The sequence below is a fragment of the Vespula vulgaris genome, chromosome 2, assembly GCF_905475345.1.
Source record: "Vespula vulgaris chromosome 2, iyVesVulg1.1, whole genome shotgun sequence".
NCBI lineage: Eukaryota > Metazoa > Arthropoda > Insecta > Hymenoptera > Vespidae > Vespula > Vespula vulgaris.
This window is the reverse complement of record NC_066587.1, coordinates 18,644,739-18,664,673: the sequence shown is the minus strand read 5'-3', so window position 1 is coordinate 18,664,673 and position 19,935 is coordinate 18,644,739. Positions and strand designations below refer to the sequence as shown.

The window sequence follows — 19,935 nt, the reverse complement described above, 5'->3', positions numbered from 1 at the left end:
AATTTTCATGTAAAAAATAATATGTGTAATATTAATACTTATTTAAAACTAGCTTGATTTATAAAGAGTTCATACTGCAATGATAATAATCTATAATGTATTATATATGTATACTTTGTATATATATATATATAAACATATATTGTAAAACTATTTATAAAACTATAAATTGGAAATAAAAAAGTTAAATGCAAAGTAAAAGTACATCATCTATTAGCAGTTATGAATTAATAAACCATCGAAAATAAAAGTTTTTTTCAACACACATTATTAAGTTTCAAAATAAATTGTTACATTAAAACACCTTTTAAAGATCTTATTGAAATAATCACGAAAATTAATTAATTAACCTTTAGAACATAATTCTGCAAGGGAAGAATACTGTCGTTGTTGGTTAAGCATCGTTTGAATGTACCGCTCATCAATCGTTTTAAGCAACGGCAAAGTCACCATATATGCTAATCGACATAATCGAATAATATTCGTAAATAGAGCGAAGTCCATGGCTTATTTTTCGTTTCTAATAGAGTTCACTTCACACTGAATTTCTTTTCGATTCTATATTCGATTCGATTCGATAAATTATGCAAAATATACACGACGAAGATACATGCTTTTGCATTTAGTCGTCCGTAAGGAATACGGTTAAGCTTTAATTTTCAGTCAGGTGCGCCAGTCGCTTGATAAAAAAATAAGGTGATCGCGTGACTAAACGGTACCTCGATGATCCGAAAAGACGCGGGATAGTGGACGTTACGTCGAAATGGAAAACAGTACGGATATGACAGTCCGACGATACGGTAGTCGTGAGTCGGTGTGACAGCTTCACACAACCCTGAACTTCTTTTCTCTTCCCTCCTCTCTCTTTCTCTCTCTCCCTCTCTTTTCTCTCTCTCTCTCTCTCTCTCTGCCTCTTTCTCGTTGTCTATCTACCCGTGTTTTCTGTTTCTATTCCACATCGTTCTGTACCGCGTAGCCGGACGGATGAGCCGAGAGTAGTATAGTCCCTTTGTTCGAAAAGCATTTACGTTTTGTGACATAGGAAACATTGGAAATCTAGGATGACCGATCCGAAAAATGAGATGCACTACACGCCACCGACGTCGAAACAGACGAAACCTTTTCCGATTCGAGGTATCCCGCTTTTTCTCATTATTTCTTACGTCTTTCTTTCTTTCTTTCTTTCCGTTAATAAGACGATATCTGTCTTAAAGAACGCAATTTAAGCATTTTAGAAAAGTATATGATAGAAAATTTATAAGAAAGAAGGAAAAGAGTTACGATATCTTGTTTTAATCACAAATCTGATCATACGAACATGTTGAACTGCCCTTTTTCTCACGCTCTTACCTATCTTCCTTTTCTTTACTTTTTTTCCATCCGCTTCTTTCGTTCCCTTTTCGCTTTGACAGTTCGATCTTGCCTCTTCCGTGCGGAACATAACCTGCAAAAGGTACACGTTCAATTCATATCCGTTCTTTTTCTGTTGTTTTTTTGTCTTTCTCTCTTTCTGTCTTTTATTCTCTTCCTTTTTATTTTTTTTGTTTTGTTTGATTCATTCAATTTTCTTCGGTCACCAAGTAAAATCGATATACGTTTCGCGAGCGCGCACATTTTACAAGATATTCGTCGAAAGAAACGATGAGATTTTAAGACGCAAATACGCAAGGACAGAAGGAAGTATAACGACGTAACGTAAATCATACGTATGTATTTACATAGGTCGTGTCGTAGAGAATAATAAAAGTTTGAAGGAGAGAAAGAGAGAAAGAGAGGGAGGAAGGGTGGGAGAGAGATAGAGAGAGAAACAGAGAGAGAGAGAGAGAGAGAGAGGAGAGAAAAATAAAGGATAGCAAAGGAACAAGGTACGATCGACTAAGACGATCGGCGAGAGGGGATAAAAGAAGAATCGTTGGCACGACCTACGAAAACCCGATCGAATTCACCTCTAATCTCGTTTATTAAGTTACGAGACGAGAAGGTAGGAAGTAGCGTTTAAAATAGACGCGCTTTCGCGCCATGCGCCCATCAAGTTCAACGAGACGATATTCCCGCAAATTGTCGCTCGTAAATTAAATCTTATTTCTTTTTCTTCCCATCGTTTTGGCTGACCGTGTAAATGTCAACGATAAAAGTATTTGAATGTTGTATATCGCTTATCTATTGTTATGCCTTTGAACGATTAGTAGTAAATGCTTGATGATCGCTCTTCCCGTTTTATAAATCCCTTTGTAGCTCTTGTTAAGAAAGTCGTAAGCAAAAGCCGAAAATTGGTGAACGTTGACGAACGCTGACGAATGTTGTCGAATATTGTCGAATATTGTCGAATACTGTCGAATGTCTTCGTCAAGACGTTTCGATAGACGTCGGCTATAAAATAATGTGATATTATTTTTTATGATTAAAAATTATAAATATTAAATTATTCATATAAAAAATAAAAAGAAAAGAAAAAACTGCAAGATTTTAATAAAACGACGCTATTAGTATCTGAAATTTTATATCAAGTTTCTTTCTTTCTCTATCTTGATCTCAAGTATCCTTCAAGTATATCTGGTATTACGTCAACGATATGGTGTTAATTCGATCAATATTGTTTTATCAACCTATTCAATGCGATAAGTAGCTGTATGGTATTTACTAATTATTGGTATTATTTTATATACCTATGTCACTGTGATATACATTAAAACGATTACGATAATCAATAAGAATTTTAAAGTTCATTGATCAAGGCACTTGAAATTGGTGTCTCACAATGATATAAATTCCGTTATATTTGATCAGCCGATGATTTAATAAACGTTTTTTTTTCACGGATAAAATATATTTGACTAAATATTTATTAAATATTATTTATACCACTTTAATCAACTTTCATCACATCATATAAAAACGAAAAATAAATAATTGTTCTGTTTTTCTAAGAATCTTTGTAAGTTTCTCCATATATTTAAAGTTAATATTACTGCTACATATCGCTCGTAAATTTGTCGGCGATACTTTTGTAAACATTTGCTCTGTAGGTTGTGATAAGTATCAACTAATAAAAACAAATTATTCTAACGGACTTCTTGAGACATTTTCTTTACGTTATTAGGATAAATGTAATCTGTTTAAAAATAAATGTAATCGTTGTTAAAAAAAAAAAAAAAAAAAGTGTCCATCAGACTATATATTTTACTGTGTTCGTAATACGAATAAACCTATGATAAATTATGCTAGCGTAGTTCGGATGCAGTGAGCCATGTATATTGAACATGATAACATTGACGTCTCGCTTGACCGGGCAAGCCTTGGAAAATTTATATCGTCGTTATTATTATCATCCGTTTTGTTGACTCACGAATATGATCGTGTTGTAAAAAGATAAGCAAGGAATTTATTTTGTATGAGACTTTTGAAGTTTGTTTTTTCCTTATGCTTTTCTTTTTTTTTCCCCCGAAGTGACTCATGAAACATCAGAGACGACTATCAAAGTGCAATAAATTACGAAATAGAAAAATTCCACCCGTTTCTTGTTTGTTTAATCTTTTATAGGGGAACGGGCTAATTTCGTAAACAAGCCCCATGTAATCGCCATGGTGGGTTTGCCAGCTCGAGGCAAGACCTATATTTCGAAGAAGCTCTGCAGGTATCTCAATTGGATCGGAATAAACACGAAGGTCTTCAATCTCGGCGAGTATAGAAGGCATGCGACGACTGCCTATCAATGCCATGAATTTTTCCGTGCGGATAACATAAAAGCCATGGCGATAAGAACGCAATGTGCCATGGATGCACTGAACGACGTTTGTCGTTGGCTCGAGAGTGGCGACGGAGAAGTTGCCGTTTTCGATGCTACTAATTCTACCGTCGATCGACGTAGGATGATACGCGATATCGTTGTAGGAAAGATGGATTACAAGCTCTTCTTCGTCGAATCTGTTTGTAACGATCCTGAAATAGTCGAGCAAAATATTATGGAGGTAAAACTTTTCTTTTTCAATTTGTTGAAATTGATCCATGTATGTGATACGCGCATAGAGAGATTGTTTTTCATTTAAATGCGAAGAAAAATAACTATGTACATATAATAAAAAACACGGTATTATAGTCATAAAAAGATTTAAAAGATAAGATAACTTTTTTTAATACCAAAATAACATTTCTAATCTGCTACAATTCTTTTCTATCTTTTATATGTATCTCTTCGTTAGGTCAAAGTCAGCAGTCCAGATTATGCGAATATGAACAAGGAAGAAGTATTGGCCGACTTTATGTTACGGATCGAACATTATAGGGAAAGATATGAGCCATTAGATGAGGATTATGAGACTGATCTGTCCTTCATGAAAATCTATAACACCGGCGAAAAAGTTATAGTGCACAAACACGAGGGACACATACAGAGCAGAATCGTCTACTATTTGATGAACATTCATATTGTACCTCGTACGATATATCTAACCAGGCATGGCGAGAGTATGATGAATCTGGAAGGTAGAATAGGAGGTGACTCGGATCTTAGTGAAAGAGGTTGGGAGTACGCCAGGGCATTAGCTACCTTCATTACCAGTCAGGATATTCAGGTCTATGTTATTTCAACATTCAATTCATTATGTATTAGAGTCACTCTGAGCGACGCTTCGATCGAGTTATGCCACACCCATGTTTAAAGCCTTCTTTTCAATTTTTCTTTTCTTTTTCTTTTTTTTTATCGGATCAGAAAAATTATCATGGAAATGGGTGGAGATTGCTTAAAGACTCGTATTTTAAAGTATTTTTTCTATGAAGAAGTCTCAAACGAAGGAAAATTTGCTAGGTACTGAAGTCAGAGAAATAATCGAGTAGCAGATTCAAAGGGTTGGGAGGGGGGGAGTATCGAAAGTCAACGTCAACTCGTATCCGTGACATTTCCTTTTCTAACTTTTAATCCCATAGATGATTCGTCATCTCATATACGATTTTAACTTGGTGTCTACAGGGTCTTAGAGTGTGGACAAGCTGGTTAAAAAGGACCATACAGACGGCAGGGGACGTGGAAGCACCTCAGGAAAGATGGAAGGCCCTCAATGAGATCGATGCCGTATGTTCAGGACGTATAATCATTTGGTATCGCACTGACGATTCCGTATTATTCTCTAACCCTTTTTCTTAGCGATTATGCGAAAACGGTCGCTTAAATCTGTGCCATTCGTTTATCATTCCTTTTTCTTTTGTTTTTCTTTTCCCGTTCTCTATCTCTACCTAATCAGGGCATTTGCGAGGAGATGACTTATGCAGAGATCGCCGAGAAGTACCCTACGGATTTTGCTGCAAGGGACCAAAATAAATTCCCCTATCGTTATCCACGAGGTGAGAGCTATGAAGATTTGGTAGCACGGTTGGAACCTGTGATAATGGAATTGGAAAGGCAGGGCAATGTTTTGGTCGTCAGTCATCAAGCAGTAATACGTTGTCTGCTCGCTTATTTCTTGGATAAGACTTCAGGTACGATTCTCCTTTTTGTACTTTCGCATTTGATTTATTTTTCTTTACTCGTTTTTTTTTTTCTTAATCTTTAAAATTTTTTTTCTTAATATTTCTAGCGTCACAATTAACGCGCATTTCTTTCGATAATTCAAAAGCGAACAAAACATTTTATTTTTTGCATTTGCTCTATTCGCAAATACGCAATTAGATTGCATAATATATTTTTAGTGGAAAAATTTGTTTTCTTTTGATAATAATTTGTTTTTTGACTTCTGATCCTTGTGTTTAGCAAAAAAATTATATCAATGGATAATCTGTTTAATGTCATTTTACTGTATTAGCAAGAAGTATCTTTCCGTATACATCGTGACCTTACGCTGATAGATAAATAATTATACGTATTTGTTTATTTACATAACTAAATATTTTGCGTTTTTCTTTTTCTTTTTTTTTTTTTTTTTTTTTAAGAGCTTGAATTTTTTTTTGAAGTTAAGCCGATAATGGAGTTCTTCCATTGGTTACGGATGATTTATCGTACATGAGCAAATGTTTCGCAAATTTTGATATGAGAGCCCGAACTTTTTTTCAAAAGTTGACGAGAATAATGGAATTTTTCCATTGATTACAGAGGAACTACTGTATATAAAAAAATGTTTTGATATGAAACACAAATTTTGATATGAAAGAGCCTAAACTTTTTTTCAAAGATTGAAGAAATAATGGAGTTCTTCCATTGATTACAGAGGAACTACCGTACCTCCAGGTACCATTGCATACCATCATTAAACTGACACCCGTTGCATATGGTTGTAAAGTGGAACACATACGACTACCAATTGATGCGGTGGATACTCATCGACCAAAACCAAAGGTAGACCCGATCATAATAAAATTGTAAAATGAATGTGTCGTTTGTGTATTTATAAGAGAGAGAAAGAGAGAGAGAGAGAGAGAGAGAGAGAGAGAGAGAGAGAGAGAGAGAGAGAGACAGAGAGATAAACAGACAGAAAGAGAGTGAGTGAGAAAGGGAGGGGGGAGAGAGAGAGAGAGAGAGAGAGAGAGAGAGAGAGAGAGAGAGAGAGAGAGGTGAGTGAAAGTGAAAGCGCCGAGTGTTTTGATTTTCATGATTGACGAAAAAGTCTAAGTTATAATATTTGTTCGCTATAATATTTTTTTTTATTTTTCTTTTTTTATTTTTTCTTTTTGAATACTGCACCAATAAAAATACCTTTATATTTATATATATATATATCTCCCTTTATATGGCTTATGTTTTAATATTCCCAGAGTGCCTGCCTGACTGTTGTTTAGCGGTAGCGATACAGAACGATTTATCAGTTTCCGATCGGAAACCCTACGCTGGAGATCGTCCACATTCCCCCGAACCCCTTTATCTCTTTTTTTTGTCTTTTCAATCTAAGCCCAATACCTTCTGATATTCGAATGGCTTTTTTCAAGAACTAAACTCTCTTTCGTCGCATGCATTTTATTCAATTTAAATGGCGTACTTTTTAGGGCTTAAGCGTTTTATTGTGATCGTACATACCTTACGATTGTACTGTACACTAATGTAAAATATATCCAAAGATAATGATTGTTTTATCAAATAAGTAGTATGTGATGACCCCATTGACCCCTTTCAATCATCACCCCCTTACCACGCTCCAACAGATTTGACCCACCCCTACACTGCCCCCCCCCCATGATATGCATAATTAAAAACGTAATCGGTGCAGTTTCATATTTTCTCTTTTATAGCGTTATCTATCGCCAGCTACTATATTACCATAGCATTCTTCGATCATCGAGTATCATTTTTAGCAAGAGAGCGTAGCAAGAACGTAGAAAGTTTCTTAGAACGTCTATCTAAATCAACGTCACGATAATAACGTTTCTACATTAGATAAATGGCAGATAGAGCGCTTTGCTTTGAATACGAATGCTTAAGAAAAGCTTTTGATATGACGAAAAGGAGCCTCTTTCAATGCGTGATGATATTGTATCGCCGATGTAATATGAAAAGATTCTTTTTTTCTTCAAATATGCACGATGCATGTTATTAAATATGCACTCCACACTTTCTACGACGATGCCAATGATGCCGAGGGAGACATATTTCCATATATTATTAAACTTTTATAAATAATCATTAGATAATTTTATTATCTACTACTCACTCGCTAGCTAGTACAGCTACTCCAGATAAAAACAAAGATTAGGATTATGACGATAACGTTGATAATAATAAAGTGATAACGTGATTTTTTTCTTACGACCGTATGAAATCTATGTTGGAGCCATAGATGGTCCATGTCTTATTTATCCACCCCACCGACATGACGCCCTGTAATCCCCGATGTAAAATTATTTTCAGATCCCAGGATATTTGGAAGATCGATTCAGAAGAAAAGGGAAAGTTCTACGCACGTGATAACGACCATTTTATAATGCAGCAAGATCCTAACTGCTCTACAATCGGTAATGACAAACAGGGACACAGAGAAAGAGAGGGGGAGAAAAAGAAAGAGAGAGAAAGAGAGAAAGAGAGGGAGGGAGGGAGACGTTTAGGCGACACATTGTATACGGCAGCTGGCTGCCCATCATTGATGATGACTATCGTCTCAACTGACTAATTTTTTTCCTACTATTTCTTCTTCGGACGATGTACATCAAAGAATTTCGGCGAATATATCTAACGGTAATCGATGATTATCTTCATAACGTATCTAACACACACGTGCGCACATCTATACACGTACGTACACGGAACAAATATTCAAACTCTCGACTCATAGACATGTACACAAGCTATGCGAAATCTATAAAAGAAGGTCTGCTCAGTCGATAATATTATCAAGACTCGCGACACTTGGCCTTCGTTCTAGGCATTTTTCGTGAGTTTAATCCTATTTAATGATATTTACTACTGAGGAGTTCCTAGTAAATTCCTACATAGGGTTTTAGCACTACGTTTTTTATGAATATATTATATATTATATATGGTTAACGTTCTTTCATCGTGTTATTAACATAATATCATCTTAATGAATATTTCTTGGTAATGAATATTCTCTGGTAATAGTCAGCACTTCAGTAACGACTATAATCATTCAAGAATCCTAAATCGTGTCTTGCCAAGACATGAACGGTAAATTATTCGAATAAATCACTGGCTACTGGTGGCGTTACGTGGTTGCTGAATTAAAATAGGATCTAAATTTATTTACGACGAAATGTTGACAATATCTGAAAGAACGTTTATCTAAACCTCCTCTTTTACATTTTATGCAAATGTGTCAGAGAAAGTTGATAAAAATATGCCTTATATATTAGCATTCCTTTAAATAATAATAATAATAAGTCACGTGATAATGCGAAAGTACTTAGAAAGATATTTGAAGTGAACAAAAAAACAAAAAGATAATAATGGTGTGATGTAAAGTTCGAATGTAAGCGAGGGGTATGGTGCTTCCAAAAATTTATGATTGGGCAGGTCGGTTATATAAAAAAATGTATATATACGTACATACATGCATACATAGATACATACATACATACATACGTACATACATACATATATATATATGTATATGTGAATGATCGTGAAACGCTTTAGAAAAATTCGTTGCATATAATAATGTAGAAAAGGATGATATATTTAACGTTTTTATCTCAAACATCTTTCTTCTTTGGGAAGATAGCGAAAATTGTTTAATTCTTGCAAGAATTTAATAATGTACGAAAAGAAGAACTTTTCGAAAGATAATTTTTATTTTGATATCGCAGTTTCCTTCTCCTTTTATATCAATTTTTATCTGTTATCTTGGAAATTAAGAAAGATGTTTAATGTCTTAACATTAAATCACTCACCCTCCACCCCTCTTGTTATATCTCTGTACAAACATATATATGCATGAATCGTGAGAAATACTAGGGCATTTTTACACAATCTTACTGTACATTCATCACTACATACATAAAAATGTGAAAGCGTAAAGAGACAGTGTCTTACGCGAACTGAGAAGCAACAAACTTTAAGTTTTTATCATGAAACTCAAAGAATGAACATATACATAGCGCGAGTTATGTATTTTACGGGTATTGCAAATTTGAAATGTCGAAATATTATTTTACAAATACGTACGTACGTATATACATACATATATAAATACACAAATACATACATATATGCATATGTAAGTATACATATGAAGCAATGCAGCGCTTTTAATCTAACACAGGCATAATAATTTTCTTAGATTTATATAAGAAAACTTATAGGCCAAAGAAAATACATAAACGATCAATAGACATTTTTTTCGTCTTTTACACAAAATGCAAGAGCCCTTTAATTTATATTATTAAAAAAATATGTTTTATCTGTCGCTTTTCACGAGTATTTTTTCTACGTATCACTGTAAATCATATATTTGCGTTATATCTCGCTAAGTATATATTTACTCACCCTTTCAAGCTATATTATTTTTTTCGTCGGAAGTAGTGCATTTCACAAAAAAAAAGAATATAAAAAAATAAAACAGTTTCAAAGGGTGTAAGGTATAGTATACTCGAATCCTACATGTAATTATATACATGTAATTTTTATCGATATTAAACAGTGACAATCGGTCCATCATTTTTATTTCTTTTTTTTAAGTTGCAAGTAATTAGATGTTAGTTTTAAATGAGCTTTTGTATCGTTTTAATCCTATTATGTGTAATCTGTCACATATTATTCGTCTTAAGTATTAAAATTGTAATCGATATATATATACATACATATATATATGTATATATGTGTGTATATATATATGTATATATATATATAGCATATCATAAAATAATTGTAGAAGAGAACAAATAAAAATTCGAATTGTTACTTTCTGAATATGATTTAATATGTGAATGTAATGATATCACGTCATTGACCTTATATGATCGATGATCGATCGATCGATCAATCTTCACTATTTAAATTTTAAATTATTTCGAAATGAATAATAAAATAAAAATAAAAAAGATGTGACGATCAAGGATAAGATGATATTTGCGAGATTTATATTCGAGCGTTGATCGTGTCGAGGAACGTGTATATTTTTTTTAAATTATTCCCATAGAACATGAAAAAAAATACATATCTTCGAAAAGGACATGTGTACTGTTTCCATTTATTATTATTTCTTTTTATATATTTATCCTTTACATCACCAAATTGTTATGCTTTTTGAATATTTATCGATATGTCGAAGAAGAACAAATGATAATTGGAATAATTGATGTTACGAGCAAATAAAATATTAACATAGATATAAGCAATGTTTAATCTTTTAACTACGAATATTATGGCACAATACATTAAAAGCAGATGATTTTTTTATTTATGTAAATATTCTATGGAAGTTTCAGTTTATATTATTAAAATATTATATATAAAATATTCTAATAATATAAACTATATATATGTATATATATATATATCAAATATTCTAATAAAATAAAAAAAGAACTATTTAAATGATTAATAATTATTCAAACGTAGAAAAAAATTTTATCACATTTATAGATAAACAAATAAGGAATACTATTATATATTCGTTCGCAACAGAATGATTTAACGAATTTTCAGATTAGATAAAATGTGTTGAAACATATAGTTCAACACACATTTTATAGATGTGTGTATACACACACACATATATATATATATATCTATGACTATGAAATTATAAGATTTTCTAAATTTTTATATTGTTGGATTGCTCAATTCAATTGAATTACCTTACGTGGGCCTTTATAATTGAATATCAAAAAAAAAAAAAATTAAAAAAATGATCATTGTTTAAAAATTATATAAAATAATATAAACGATTGTTGCATGGAATACTTTCCGTAACGAATGAATATGCATAGAATATACATAGATATAAAAATAAATTCCTTCTTAATGATTGCCTAAGTAAATAGTAATCAATATCTACTATGAGAATGACGCAAATATAAAGCGCTATACGATTGAGTTTAGTGACTGCCGCAATAAGTGGCATCACAGGGCGTGTTCAGTTCGTCATCTAAATATTTCTTCTTTTAGTCTCTCTCCGCTTTAGTTTCCTTTCTGAACGCGTGCGTTTGGCTTACAGATACTATCCACGTCTTCTTAGTGAACTTAACTTTTTGTTCTTCAACATGGCTACCGCCGAAAATCTCACTGTACCAAGTATGGAAGCGGAGAAACCGTGAGCGATTTACAAAAATATACTTCTTCGCGTTTGGCAAGACTAGAAACTGCGAGAGTACGACACTCGTGGCTTTGCTATTCGATCTAAAACGTATGCCGGTTATGCAATAACAAACTGATTTCATTTTCAATTCGATTCTGTCGTTGTATTTCGTTCAATATCGAGCATACCTTTCGACCAATCGGAATAGAATACACGAGAGATCCGCTATCTTTTCATTGGTCGCGTTAAAAAGCGGGTTTTCGATCGTTTGAATTAATTTTCGACCGGCTTACTGTACGAACAGTTTTTATTTATTTATTTATTTATTTTTTTTTACTTAGTTATTATCATTTTATTTTTCTAGACTCGGAGCGGAATTTGTAATAGGAGCAATGGCGGCTGCGGGTGCTGGATTATTTACTAATCCAGCAGATGTTATTAAGATACGATTGCAGCTCCAAGGAGAACTCGAAGCGAGAGGAGCTTACAAAAAGATATATAAAAATACGTTTCATGCTGCCTATCTCATAGCTAAACACGAAGGAATTTTAGCTTTACAATCTGGTATTGCACCAGCGTTATATTTTCAGATTGTTCTCAACGGTATACGATTAGGTGTTTATAACACTGCAACAAAGTATGGTTTCATACAGGACAGTAAAGGAAATACGGATATCCTGAAAACTGTGGTCATCACAGGATTGTCTGGTTGCTTAGGGGGCGTTCTCGGTAGTCCATTTTATTTGGTAATATATTGGAAATATGTGCAAAATTCAGCTCCTATATTTCTACGCTTATCACATTAAAGTTAGTTGATGATCAGTAATAAGAACTAATCATTTTGAGATCACAATTGCTTCCAATTGAAATATTCTTCTTTTATTTCATCACCAATCATCACACGTCCATAACGATATATTACCAAAGAATTTATTTTAATCAATCAAATTCTTCATGTCAGGTCAAGACACAGATTCAAGCTCAATCTGCGCAATCCATTGCCGTTGGTTATCAACACGGTCATACAGGAACGTTGTCAGCATTTATAAAACTATGGAAGCAAGGTGGTATAGCTGCGTTATATCGTGGCTGGTATGCCAATATACCTAGATTATTTATTGGCTCGTCTACGCAGTTGACTACGTTCGGTTTGGTCTCAGATTTGTTACGTTCTTTGAATGTAAGTGTATTAGATAGGTAATTGTATGATAAAATCAAGTATGATTTTTTCTTTTGGTTTTTCAGATACTTACAGATTATCCTATAACTTTGACTTTCGTTTCTTCGTTAATCGGTGGATCATGTGTAGCTGTCACTATGCAACCTTTTGACGTATTGGCAACAAGATTGTATAATCAAAGTAAGCAATACATGAATACTCTTCCATTCTATTACCATTATGCTTGATCATTCTTGAATTTTATTGGATATACGTAGGAGCAACGAAAGGTGGGAAAGGTATGCTCTATAATGGGCTCTATGATGCTTTGGTTAAGATAATACGAACAGAAGGTTTGTATGGCTTATATAAAGGAACTTTCCCAACGTGGATGAGAATAGCACCACACACAGTTTTATGTTTAGTATTCTATCAGAAATTAGATCAATTGTATGACGATATAAGAACGTAAAACGTATTAACTTCATATAAATATAATCCATTGTATCCAATATAATGGAAATGTAGATTGTGTACATGTTTATGTAAATATATACAACATTAATAATAAGTTAATTTTTTCGTTAAAAATAAAACAAATGTTGCTTTAAAAATGATACAACACATAAGCAAATCATGATCCCATTGCTTTCATGGTTGCTTTTTATAACATTTAACTTTATCCATAACATCATTGCTTATGGAGTAAAGCATTTATATAGGCCATTTTTTTTTTATTAATCATCACATTTAAATATCCTAAAGATTTATTATCTAAGTCGCGGGCTTTGCATTTGGTCTTGACTTCAATCCTTGTGTAATGGATGCTGCAACTTCCATAGTACTTTTACCTCTTGTTTCTGGCAAATAGAATCTAAAAACAATCAAATAAATTTAATTAATATTATATGCGACCGTGGCTTAAATATTTACTTATATCAAAATGATAATATTGTAAAAGACAAAAATTTTTTATCTATGTACCCAACAAATTGTGCTAGAAGTATAATACATCCTGTAAAGATAAGAAAAGTGTACGGGCCGAGTAATTCTTGCATCGTTGGAAATAACATTCCAACAATAAAATTACCACCCCAATTACAAACACTTCCAAGAGACATTGCAACAGGTCTGGGCCCAACATCAAATAATTCTGACCCAATAAAAAATGGAATTGGACCAAGGCCAATACCATAAAAGATGACATAAACGATTACTGTCACTATACACACCCATGGCATAAATGAAACTGTATGCTGTAACAATCAAGCAAATAATAGAAATCCACTTTTTTTTCACAAAGGTGTAAATAGTTTCATGATAAACTTACAATTAAAGCTATGGAAGTACATAAAATAATGAGACATCCAATACATAAATAACAACTACTTAATAACACAATTCGTCTATGGAATAATGACATAACAGGAACAGATACCACAGCCATAGCAATATTAGCAAAGCCAGTTCCAAGAGTAGCATATTGTGATCCAGTACTTCCTAATCCTGCATCTTTAAATATCGAACTCGAGTAATAAAATACTGCACTTATACCGGTTAGTTGCTGGCCGAATTGAAGAGAGCATACTAGGAGTAAAGGTAATCTAAGAGTAGGCTCTTTTAATATACGACCTATCGTCCAATTATCTGTCGATGATTTGGTCACGAATTCGTGTTGCAAACCAGCAACTTCGTTTTGTAATAACATAATATCCATATTACGTAAACGACTTAACTCTGAAATATAGTTTTATATTACTAATTTATAACTATTTTTTTAATCTTATTGTTAATATTAATTAAATTATTAACCTTTAAGAGCTTTACTTTGCTGTTCCTTAATTATATATAAATATTTTGGACTTTCTGGCAGTGCAAAGGTAAGAAGCAGCGCAGTTGCGCATAAAAGTGAACATGCTGCTAACATGATATGCCAACTTTCTTTAGTACCTAACACTGTATCAAGTCCTGCAATTTGTCCAAGAAACACACCAGACGTGATACCTAATTGACATAATACTCCAACAGCACCTCTTAATTTAAGAGGTGCTATTTCTGTCATATACATTGGTAACAAACTAGTAGCTAATCCTCCTGACAGACCTGATGTAAAAAAATATCTTTTATTGACTGTTAAATATTTCTAGATATCATGTAAAAATTTCCTTACCAACAATTAGTCTGCCTGCGAGTAATAATTCAACAGAATTTAATGCTGGTACAAGGAGAAAGAGAATAGCACCTAAGATTCCAAAGATATTTCCAATCATTAAAGCTCCCTTTCTTCCGAATCTATCTGCTAACCAACTTGCTATCAAAGATCCAGTCACTCCGCCAATTAAAAAAATTGATACTATGGTAGCCCATAATATCATCAGCTCATTGTGAGTAAATTGTATGTCATATCTTTCAATAATACTTTCATTGCAAAAGTTCTGGATTAACTAAAATACGAAAATAATGATTATTTCCTTATTATTTCTATAATGTTTTACTTATAATTCAAACCTATTATAAATAGTTTATCAGATTAAGTAATAATTAAAAAATAAATAGATAATAATTTTTAACAATAATAATGCTGACCTCTGCAGGATTGTTTAATACACCTAAGCTGTATCCTGCTGGTAGTGCGGAACCCAAACAACACGTAGCTCCTGCCAAGACCAATAAAGTGGTCCATCTACCTGATCCAGGGTCAATTTCATTTTCTTTTTTCTAAAAGCAATAATTAAGATCTTAAAATTACAAAAACAAATTATCATGGATAATTTTACTTAAACTATATTTAAATAGAAAAAATATTTATTACTGCGATTTATTAAATACCAAACACATTAAATGTTTATTTTCCATTTTAAGAACATAACATAAAATCATAATTTTTTCTATTCTTTGTATAGATCCTGTTTATTTATTTTATGTATTTTCATTTTAATATAAAATCAAATAACATTTCTCATAAGAATTATGTAAAAAAATATATATATATAAAAATAAAGTAAATAAAGTAAAGTAAAGAAACTATAATATAATGGCAAAAATATTTTATTAAATATTTTACTAAGGGATTTTGCATTGAGAATACTTAAATATTTTCATTACTTAGGAATATATGAAAATGCATTTTTAAAGATTCTAATAATTTTTTTCATGAATTCACAGATAACAAACATATTCAAGTATTCCCATTAAAATTTCCCATTTTGTATATATATATATATTTTAAATAATACGAAAGGACTGGTGAATTTTAGAAGTTTTTTTTTTGTTAGCAATATTATATCATAATATTATTAGCAACATTTCATTAAAAAATTACAATCTTAAGATATGAACTCCACAAAAAAAAAGGAACCAGATCAACAAAAGGTTATGAGAAATTTATGACAATGTTCAAAAATGGACATAACTTATATTATAAACTAATTAATAATTAAAAATGAGTATATATATATATTACATTTATAATTACTAATTAGTTTGAAGCTTATTATGAATTACTTTTATAATTTCATGTAAGACAAACATATATACATATATTAACGAGACACACGTACAGTACGACACACAATATTTATCAGGGAGACAAAAAAATAAGGTAACTAAATACAATGTTTTACAAGTTATGAAGATGATTTTTTACATTAAAGGATTTCAATATCATTAGGGTGATATAAAATTATAAAACAATTGAAATCGATGAAAATTGCCAGAATTTTTTTTTCAATTACCTCGTATATCATATAGCAACAGAAAACAGAAAAATAACATTACATAAAAATAGAAAAATATATAGATGAAAAATTTGACATGAATCAATATTTATTTACAAATGGAAATAACAATTAGTTGATTGATGAATTATAAAAGTAATTGCGATAGCCCATCTCTGACAGAGATTATGCAATGTACTTTAACAGCAAATTTTTCTGGTTAAAACCTTCACCGTTCCTTCTGCTTATAAAACTATGATGATATGAGAAACCAATAACCATACCGCTGGAATAAATAAGTATCACAAGCAATATGCAGAGCAATATGTTGCACTCTTGAAGACCAATCAGTGAGAGAAAATAGATAAGCCAAGGACAGTACGATGGAACAAAACTCAAAAATACCACACATCGTAGAAATACCTGGAAACTAGTCAGATAGCCAATCACGTATTATCATCATTATAATTCAAATGATATTAATTAAATCCTTTCTATTATACGTACCTTTCCAATTTATTAATATCTAATCGTATAAATGACTAAATCACATTAAGTAATTATAAATAAAATTATAATGGCAAGAAACATACTTCATATACAACATATTTTTCACTAATAAATACAAATAAATTTTCTACAAAATAAATATCTACGATGTAAATAATTAAAATTGTTTGGATTTAATTAGTTTCATGTTTTAACATGAAGACAGCTATAGAGGATTCATTAATCATATTATTAATGATCTATTTATTTCAATTTCATACTTTTTAGCATTAATTAGTATGTTACATAAAAAAGGAGACTTTTCAATAATATTATCAATAATATCACTTATATCCAGATACATGTTACCGATCGATTATAATAATTCTTTAAGGATAGAACAGATGAAACTGTTTACGAAGACCATATCAATTTTATTCTTGAATTCTTATAAATGTAATAAATAGGCGTGTGTTCTAAACGCGAATGATTGGATATTTTCAGATTACTATGAAATGAATGAAAGCTTTCAAGAAAGGTTTCAAGAACAATATTGTTTTAATTATTCCTAATAGTGTAATTTATTTACTGTTTAATACTAAAATGTCAAAGTTCAAAAGAGATAAAGAAAGGCAATGATATACATATATAAAACATATTACAGTAACATTTATCCCAGTTTTATAAAAGCAAGACGAGTGAATATGGTTATATAAAGCATTTGATTTTAAAGGCAACATTAGAAAAAGAATAAATCTAAATTATCAGTGTAAAGGTCAAAAGATTGGCCATGGAATTCAATGAAAGAAGAAAAGTCAGAAAAGATAATTATTGTATCATAATAAAGCATCTAAACAAAAAAATAAATTTGTTACTACATATATTTATCTAAGATATTTACATAACATATTTATGCATTTATCAATACGACATTTCTAGATTACAAAAAATAATAAATGACGTAGCAGAATTATCAAAGCATTTTTTATACAGCTGTATATTAAAAATTAAAGTTGTATTCTAAACAAAAATCAACAATATGAGATATATCGTTTATAAGATGTTACTATAATTAATAGTAAAGAATTTTCATAGAAAAAGTATAAAGAATTTTAAAAGCAATGAGCAAGCAAAGATGACAATAAATTAATATTTAAAAATAAATAAAGTAATAATTAATAAATTTAAGTAATAATTCAAAGTTAGATATCTCATCATTCAAGAAACTTCTGCTTTGCTTATATAAAATAAAAAGATTATAAATATGTTGTACTATAAACAAAGTTTGTATATACGAATAATAGTAAATAGAATATAACTGGAATGTCTGTACTAGATCGTAATTCACAAGAATATATACAATAAAAAAAAATATTGCAAGCTTATATACTATAAATATTAAAAATCATAATAAAAGTATAATAAAGATTTTAACTTACGGTTGTTTTTGATTCACCGGTAACTGGCGTGGTTTTCGACACATCGATGCATAATGCAGAAACGTCAGATTCTATAATTGATTGTGTAAAATCATAAATTAAATCTCACCCGATAAATTAAATTCAACAGATAATACATAATTCCATTTCTAAAATATAATTATCTCTCAACAATAATAATAATAATATAATAATAAATAATAATTTGTAATAAAGTTAATTTGTAGAATTCAAAAGCTACCTGGTAGCATGTTTAGAAAATATGAAATGCTAAAAGTGCCGGGTTAAACAAAAAGTCGAGAAAGAAAGGTTAATGTTCTCGAAATGCTATATGTGGCGCTACGATCTAAAATTAGTCGAAACACACAGGTATGCACCTTTAAGGTTAGATCATTTGTGTGTATATATACGAATAAATTTCTTTATATATTTGGTGTTCTTTATAAATTTTTATAGAATATGAATGGAAAATCTAGCTGATAATGGTTTTATGATTTCTAATGATTTCAATTTACCTTTACGCAGGTAAATACGTACGTATTGTAGAATAATGCCACGATAAATCAATCAGAAATGTTCGCGAGTATTAATTGTATTAAGATTTTTCGTTTATAAAGAAAATTTCATATGACATCTTATCTTATCTAATTGTTAAACAAGGAAATGTCGTATGAGTATTTGACGAAGCAGGATATAATTCAACAGGATATGTCATATTAATGCTACTTATCGTTCTTTCTATAAATCTGTCATTTTTTAAACCTTCACCTTTGTACCGTGATACTACTTTATTCAATAATGTTAATTGATCAGCATTATAACGGATTAATTAACTATAAACGAAATAAAGTTATGAAAAAAAATAAAATTATTATTCAACACAATTTTTATGATTCGTTATAACTAAACGTTTGAAAAAAGATTGTACAAATATAAAATATTTTCTATTATACGTGTAGCATTCTCGCTTTACTTCCGAGTTATTTTCGTAACCGATAAGAATGCACGTGCGGAAATTTAAAAATTGCAGAATTTCATTTGCATATATAATGAAGATAAGAAGAGGAATATTAAAAAGAAGGAAATGATCGGAAGTTAAGAATAATTTCTTGACACGTCAATCTTGTTAAAACAAATGAACAAGGAAAGAAAAAGAAAGAAAGGAAAAGAATAGAATCGATTGAACTTACCTTGATTTTCCTCCGTCATTTCAATCGTCGAAGAATTATGATATTTCAATTAATACGATTAGAAAAACGAAAAAAGAAGAAAAGATATGTTTTCAGAAGATGATTCGCTGACAGCTAGCTTTCGTTTAAACATCCAGACGCGTACTAAATCGAACGGAACGTGAGCTGGTGAACGTCCTTCGACGACAAAAGTACAAATACGACAGGCAACAACGCTTAGTTGTGCTACTTTAGTCAAGTTATATCAACATACTCTATCAATTATAATAT

At 31.1% G+C, this 19,935-nt stretch overlaps 3 protein-coding genes and 1 long non-coding RNA gene across 9 annotated transcripts; 2 read left to right on the top strand and 2 right to left on the bottom strand.

The window, feature by feature from the left end:
• Positions 1–883: 883 nt before the first annotated feature.
• Positions 884–7,829, bottom strand: LOC127061569 (uncharacterized). Its single transcript, XR_007780896.1, has 2 exons — positions 7,632–7,829; positions 884–1,444 (listed from the first exon to the last, which is right to left on the bottom strand). It is a non-coding gene; the product is annotated as an uncharacterized LOC127061569 (long non-coding RNA).
• On the top strand, positions 986–7,964 carry LOC127061540 (6-phosphofructo-2-kinase/fructose-2,6-bisphosphatase). Of its 3 annotated transcripts, none has more exons than XM_050988560.1 (7): positions 986–1,134; positions 3,541–3,968; positions 4,200–4,571; positions 4,967–5,068; positions 5,238–5,472; positions 6,198–6,325; positions 7,829–7,964. In XM_050988560.1, exons 1-7 carry the CDS (start codon positions 1,062–1,064, stop codon positions 7,883–7,885), a joined length of 1,395 nt encoding a protein of 464 aa, XP_050844517.1. In that variant the 5' UTR covers positions 986–1,061; the 3' UTR covers positions 7,886–7,964. The 3 variants fall into 3 exon arrangements, with proteins under 3 accessions (XP_050844517.1, XP_050844518.1, XP_050844519.1); XM_050988561.1 differs by lacking the exon at positions 7,829–7,964 and adding an exon at positions 6,742–7,064; XM_050988562.1 differs by lacking the exon at positions 986–1,134 and adding an exon at positions 1,723–1,981.
• Positions 7,965–11,351: 3,387 nt separating this feature from the next.
• On the top strand, positions 11,352–13,402 carry LOC127061554 (solute carrier family 25 member 35-like). Of its 3 annotated transcripts, none has more exons than XM_050988601.1 (5): positions 11,352–11,687; positions 12,037–12,418; positions 12,634–12,852; positions 12,918–13,032; positions 13,110–13,402. In XM_050988601.1, exons 1-5 carry the CDS (start codon positions 11,638–11,640, stop codon positions 13,301–13,303), a joined length of 960 nt encoding a protein of 319 aa, XP_050844558.1. In that variant the 5' UTR covers positions 11,352–11,637; the 3' UTR covers positions 13,304–13,402. The 3 variants fall into 3 exon arrangements, with proteins under 3 accessions (XP_050844558.1, XP_050844560.1, XP_050844559.1); XM_050988603.1 differs by having other exon boundaries at positions 11,352–11,744; XM_050988602.1 differs by having other exon boundaries at positions 11,352–11,780.
• On the bottom strand, positions 13,310–19,877 carry LOC127061538 (solute carrier family 2, facilitated glucose transporter member 1-like). 2 transcript variants are annotated; one of them, XM_050988553.1, is made up of 8 exons: positions 19,666–19,877; positions 18,476–18,546; positions 15,418–15,549; positions 15,002–15,275; positions 14,644–14,934; positions 14,162–14,568; positions 13,816–14,087; positions 13,310–13,705 (listed from the first exon to the last, which is right to left on the bottom strand). In XM_050988553.1, the coding sequence occupies exons 1-8, from the start codon at positions 19,682–19,684 to the stop codon at positions 13,606–13,608; spliced, it is 1,566 nt and encodes a 521-aa protein (XP_050844510.1). In that variant the 5' UTR covers positions 19,685–19,877; the 3' UTR covers positions 13,310–13,605. The 2 variants fall into 2 exon arrangements, with proteins under 2 accessions (XP_050844510.1, XP_050844512.1); XM_050988555.1 differs by lacking the exon at positions 19,666–19,877 and adding an exon at positions 18,717–19,331.
• Positions 19,878–19,935: the final 58 nt, after the last annotated feature.

What these genes read in the sequence shown, in the direction of transcription:
- LOC127061540 (XM_050988560.1), top strand. Translation starts at nt 1,062, where the DNA reads ATGACCGATCCGAAAAATGAGATGCACTACACGCCACCGACGTCGAAA. An exon ending in TCGAGCAAAATATTATGGAG is followed by an intron (nt 3,969 to 4,199) that starts GTAAAACTTTTC and finishes TCTCTTCGTTAG; the next exon opens with GTCAAAGTCAGCAGTCCAGA. An exon ending in CTCATCGACCAAAACCAAAG is followed by an intron (nt 6,326 to 7,828) that starts GTAGACCCGATC and finishes AATTATTTTCAG; the next exon opens with ATCCCAGGATATTTGGAAGA.
- LOC127061554 (XM_050988601.1), top strand. Translation starts at nt 11,638, where the DNA reads ATGGCTACCGCCGAAAATCTCACTGTACCAAGTATGGAAGCGGAGAAA. An exon ending in AGTATGGAAGCGGAGAAACC is followed by an intron (nt 11,688 to 12,036) that starts GTGAGCGATTTA and finishes TTATTTTTCTAG; the next exon opens with ACTCGGAGCGGAATTTGTAA. An exon ending in AACAAGATTGTATAATCAAA is followed by an intron (nt 13,033 to 13,109) that starts GTAAGCAATACA and finishes GGATATACGTAG; the next exon opens with GAGCAACGAAAGGTGGGAAA.
- LOC127061538 (XM_050988553.1), bottom strand. An exon ending in GCAAAGTAAAGCTCTTAAAG is followed by an intron (nt 14,569 to 14,643) that starts GTTAATAATTTA and finishes ACTATATTTCAG; the next exon opens with AGTTAAGTCGTTTACGTAAT. An exon ending in CTTCTAGCACAATTTGTTGG is followed by an intron (nt 13,706 to 13,815) that starts GTACATAGATAA and finishes GATTGTTTTTAG; the next exon opens with ATTCTATTTGCCAGAAACAA.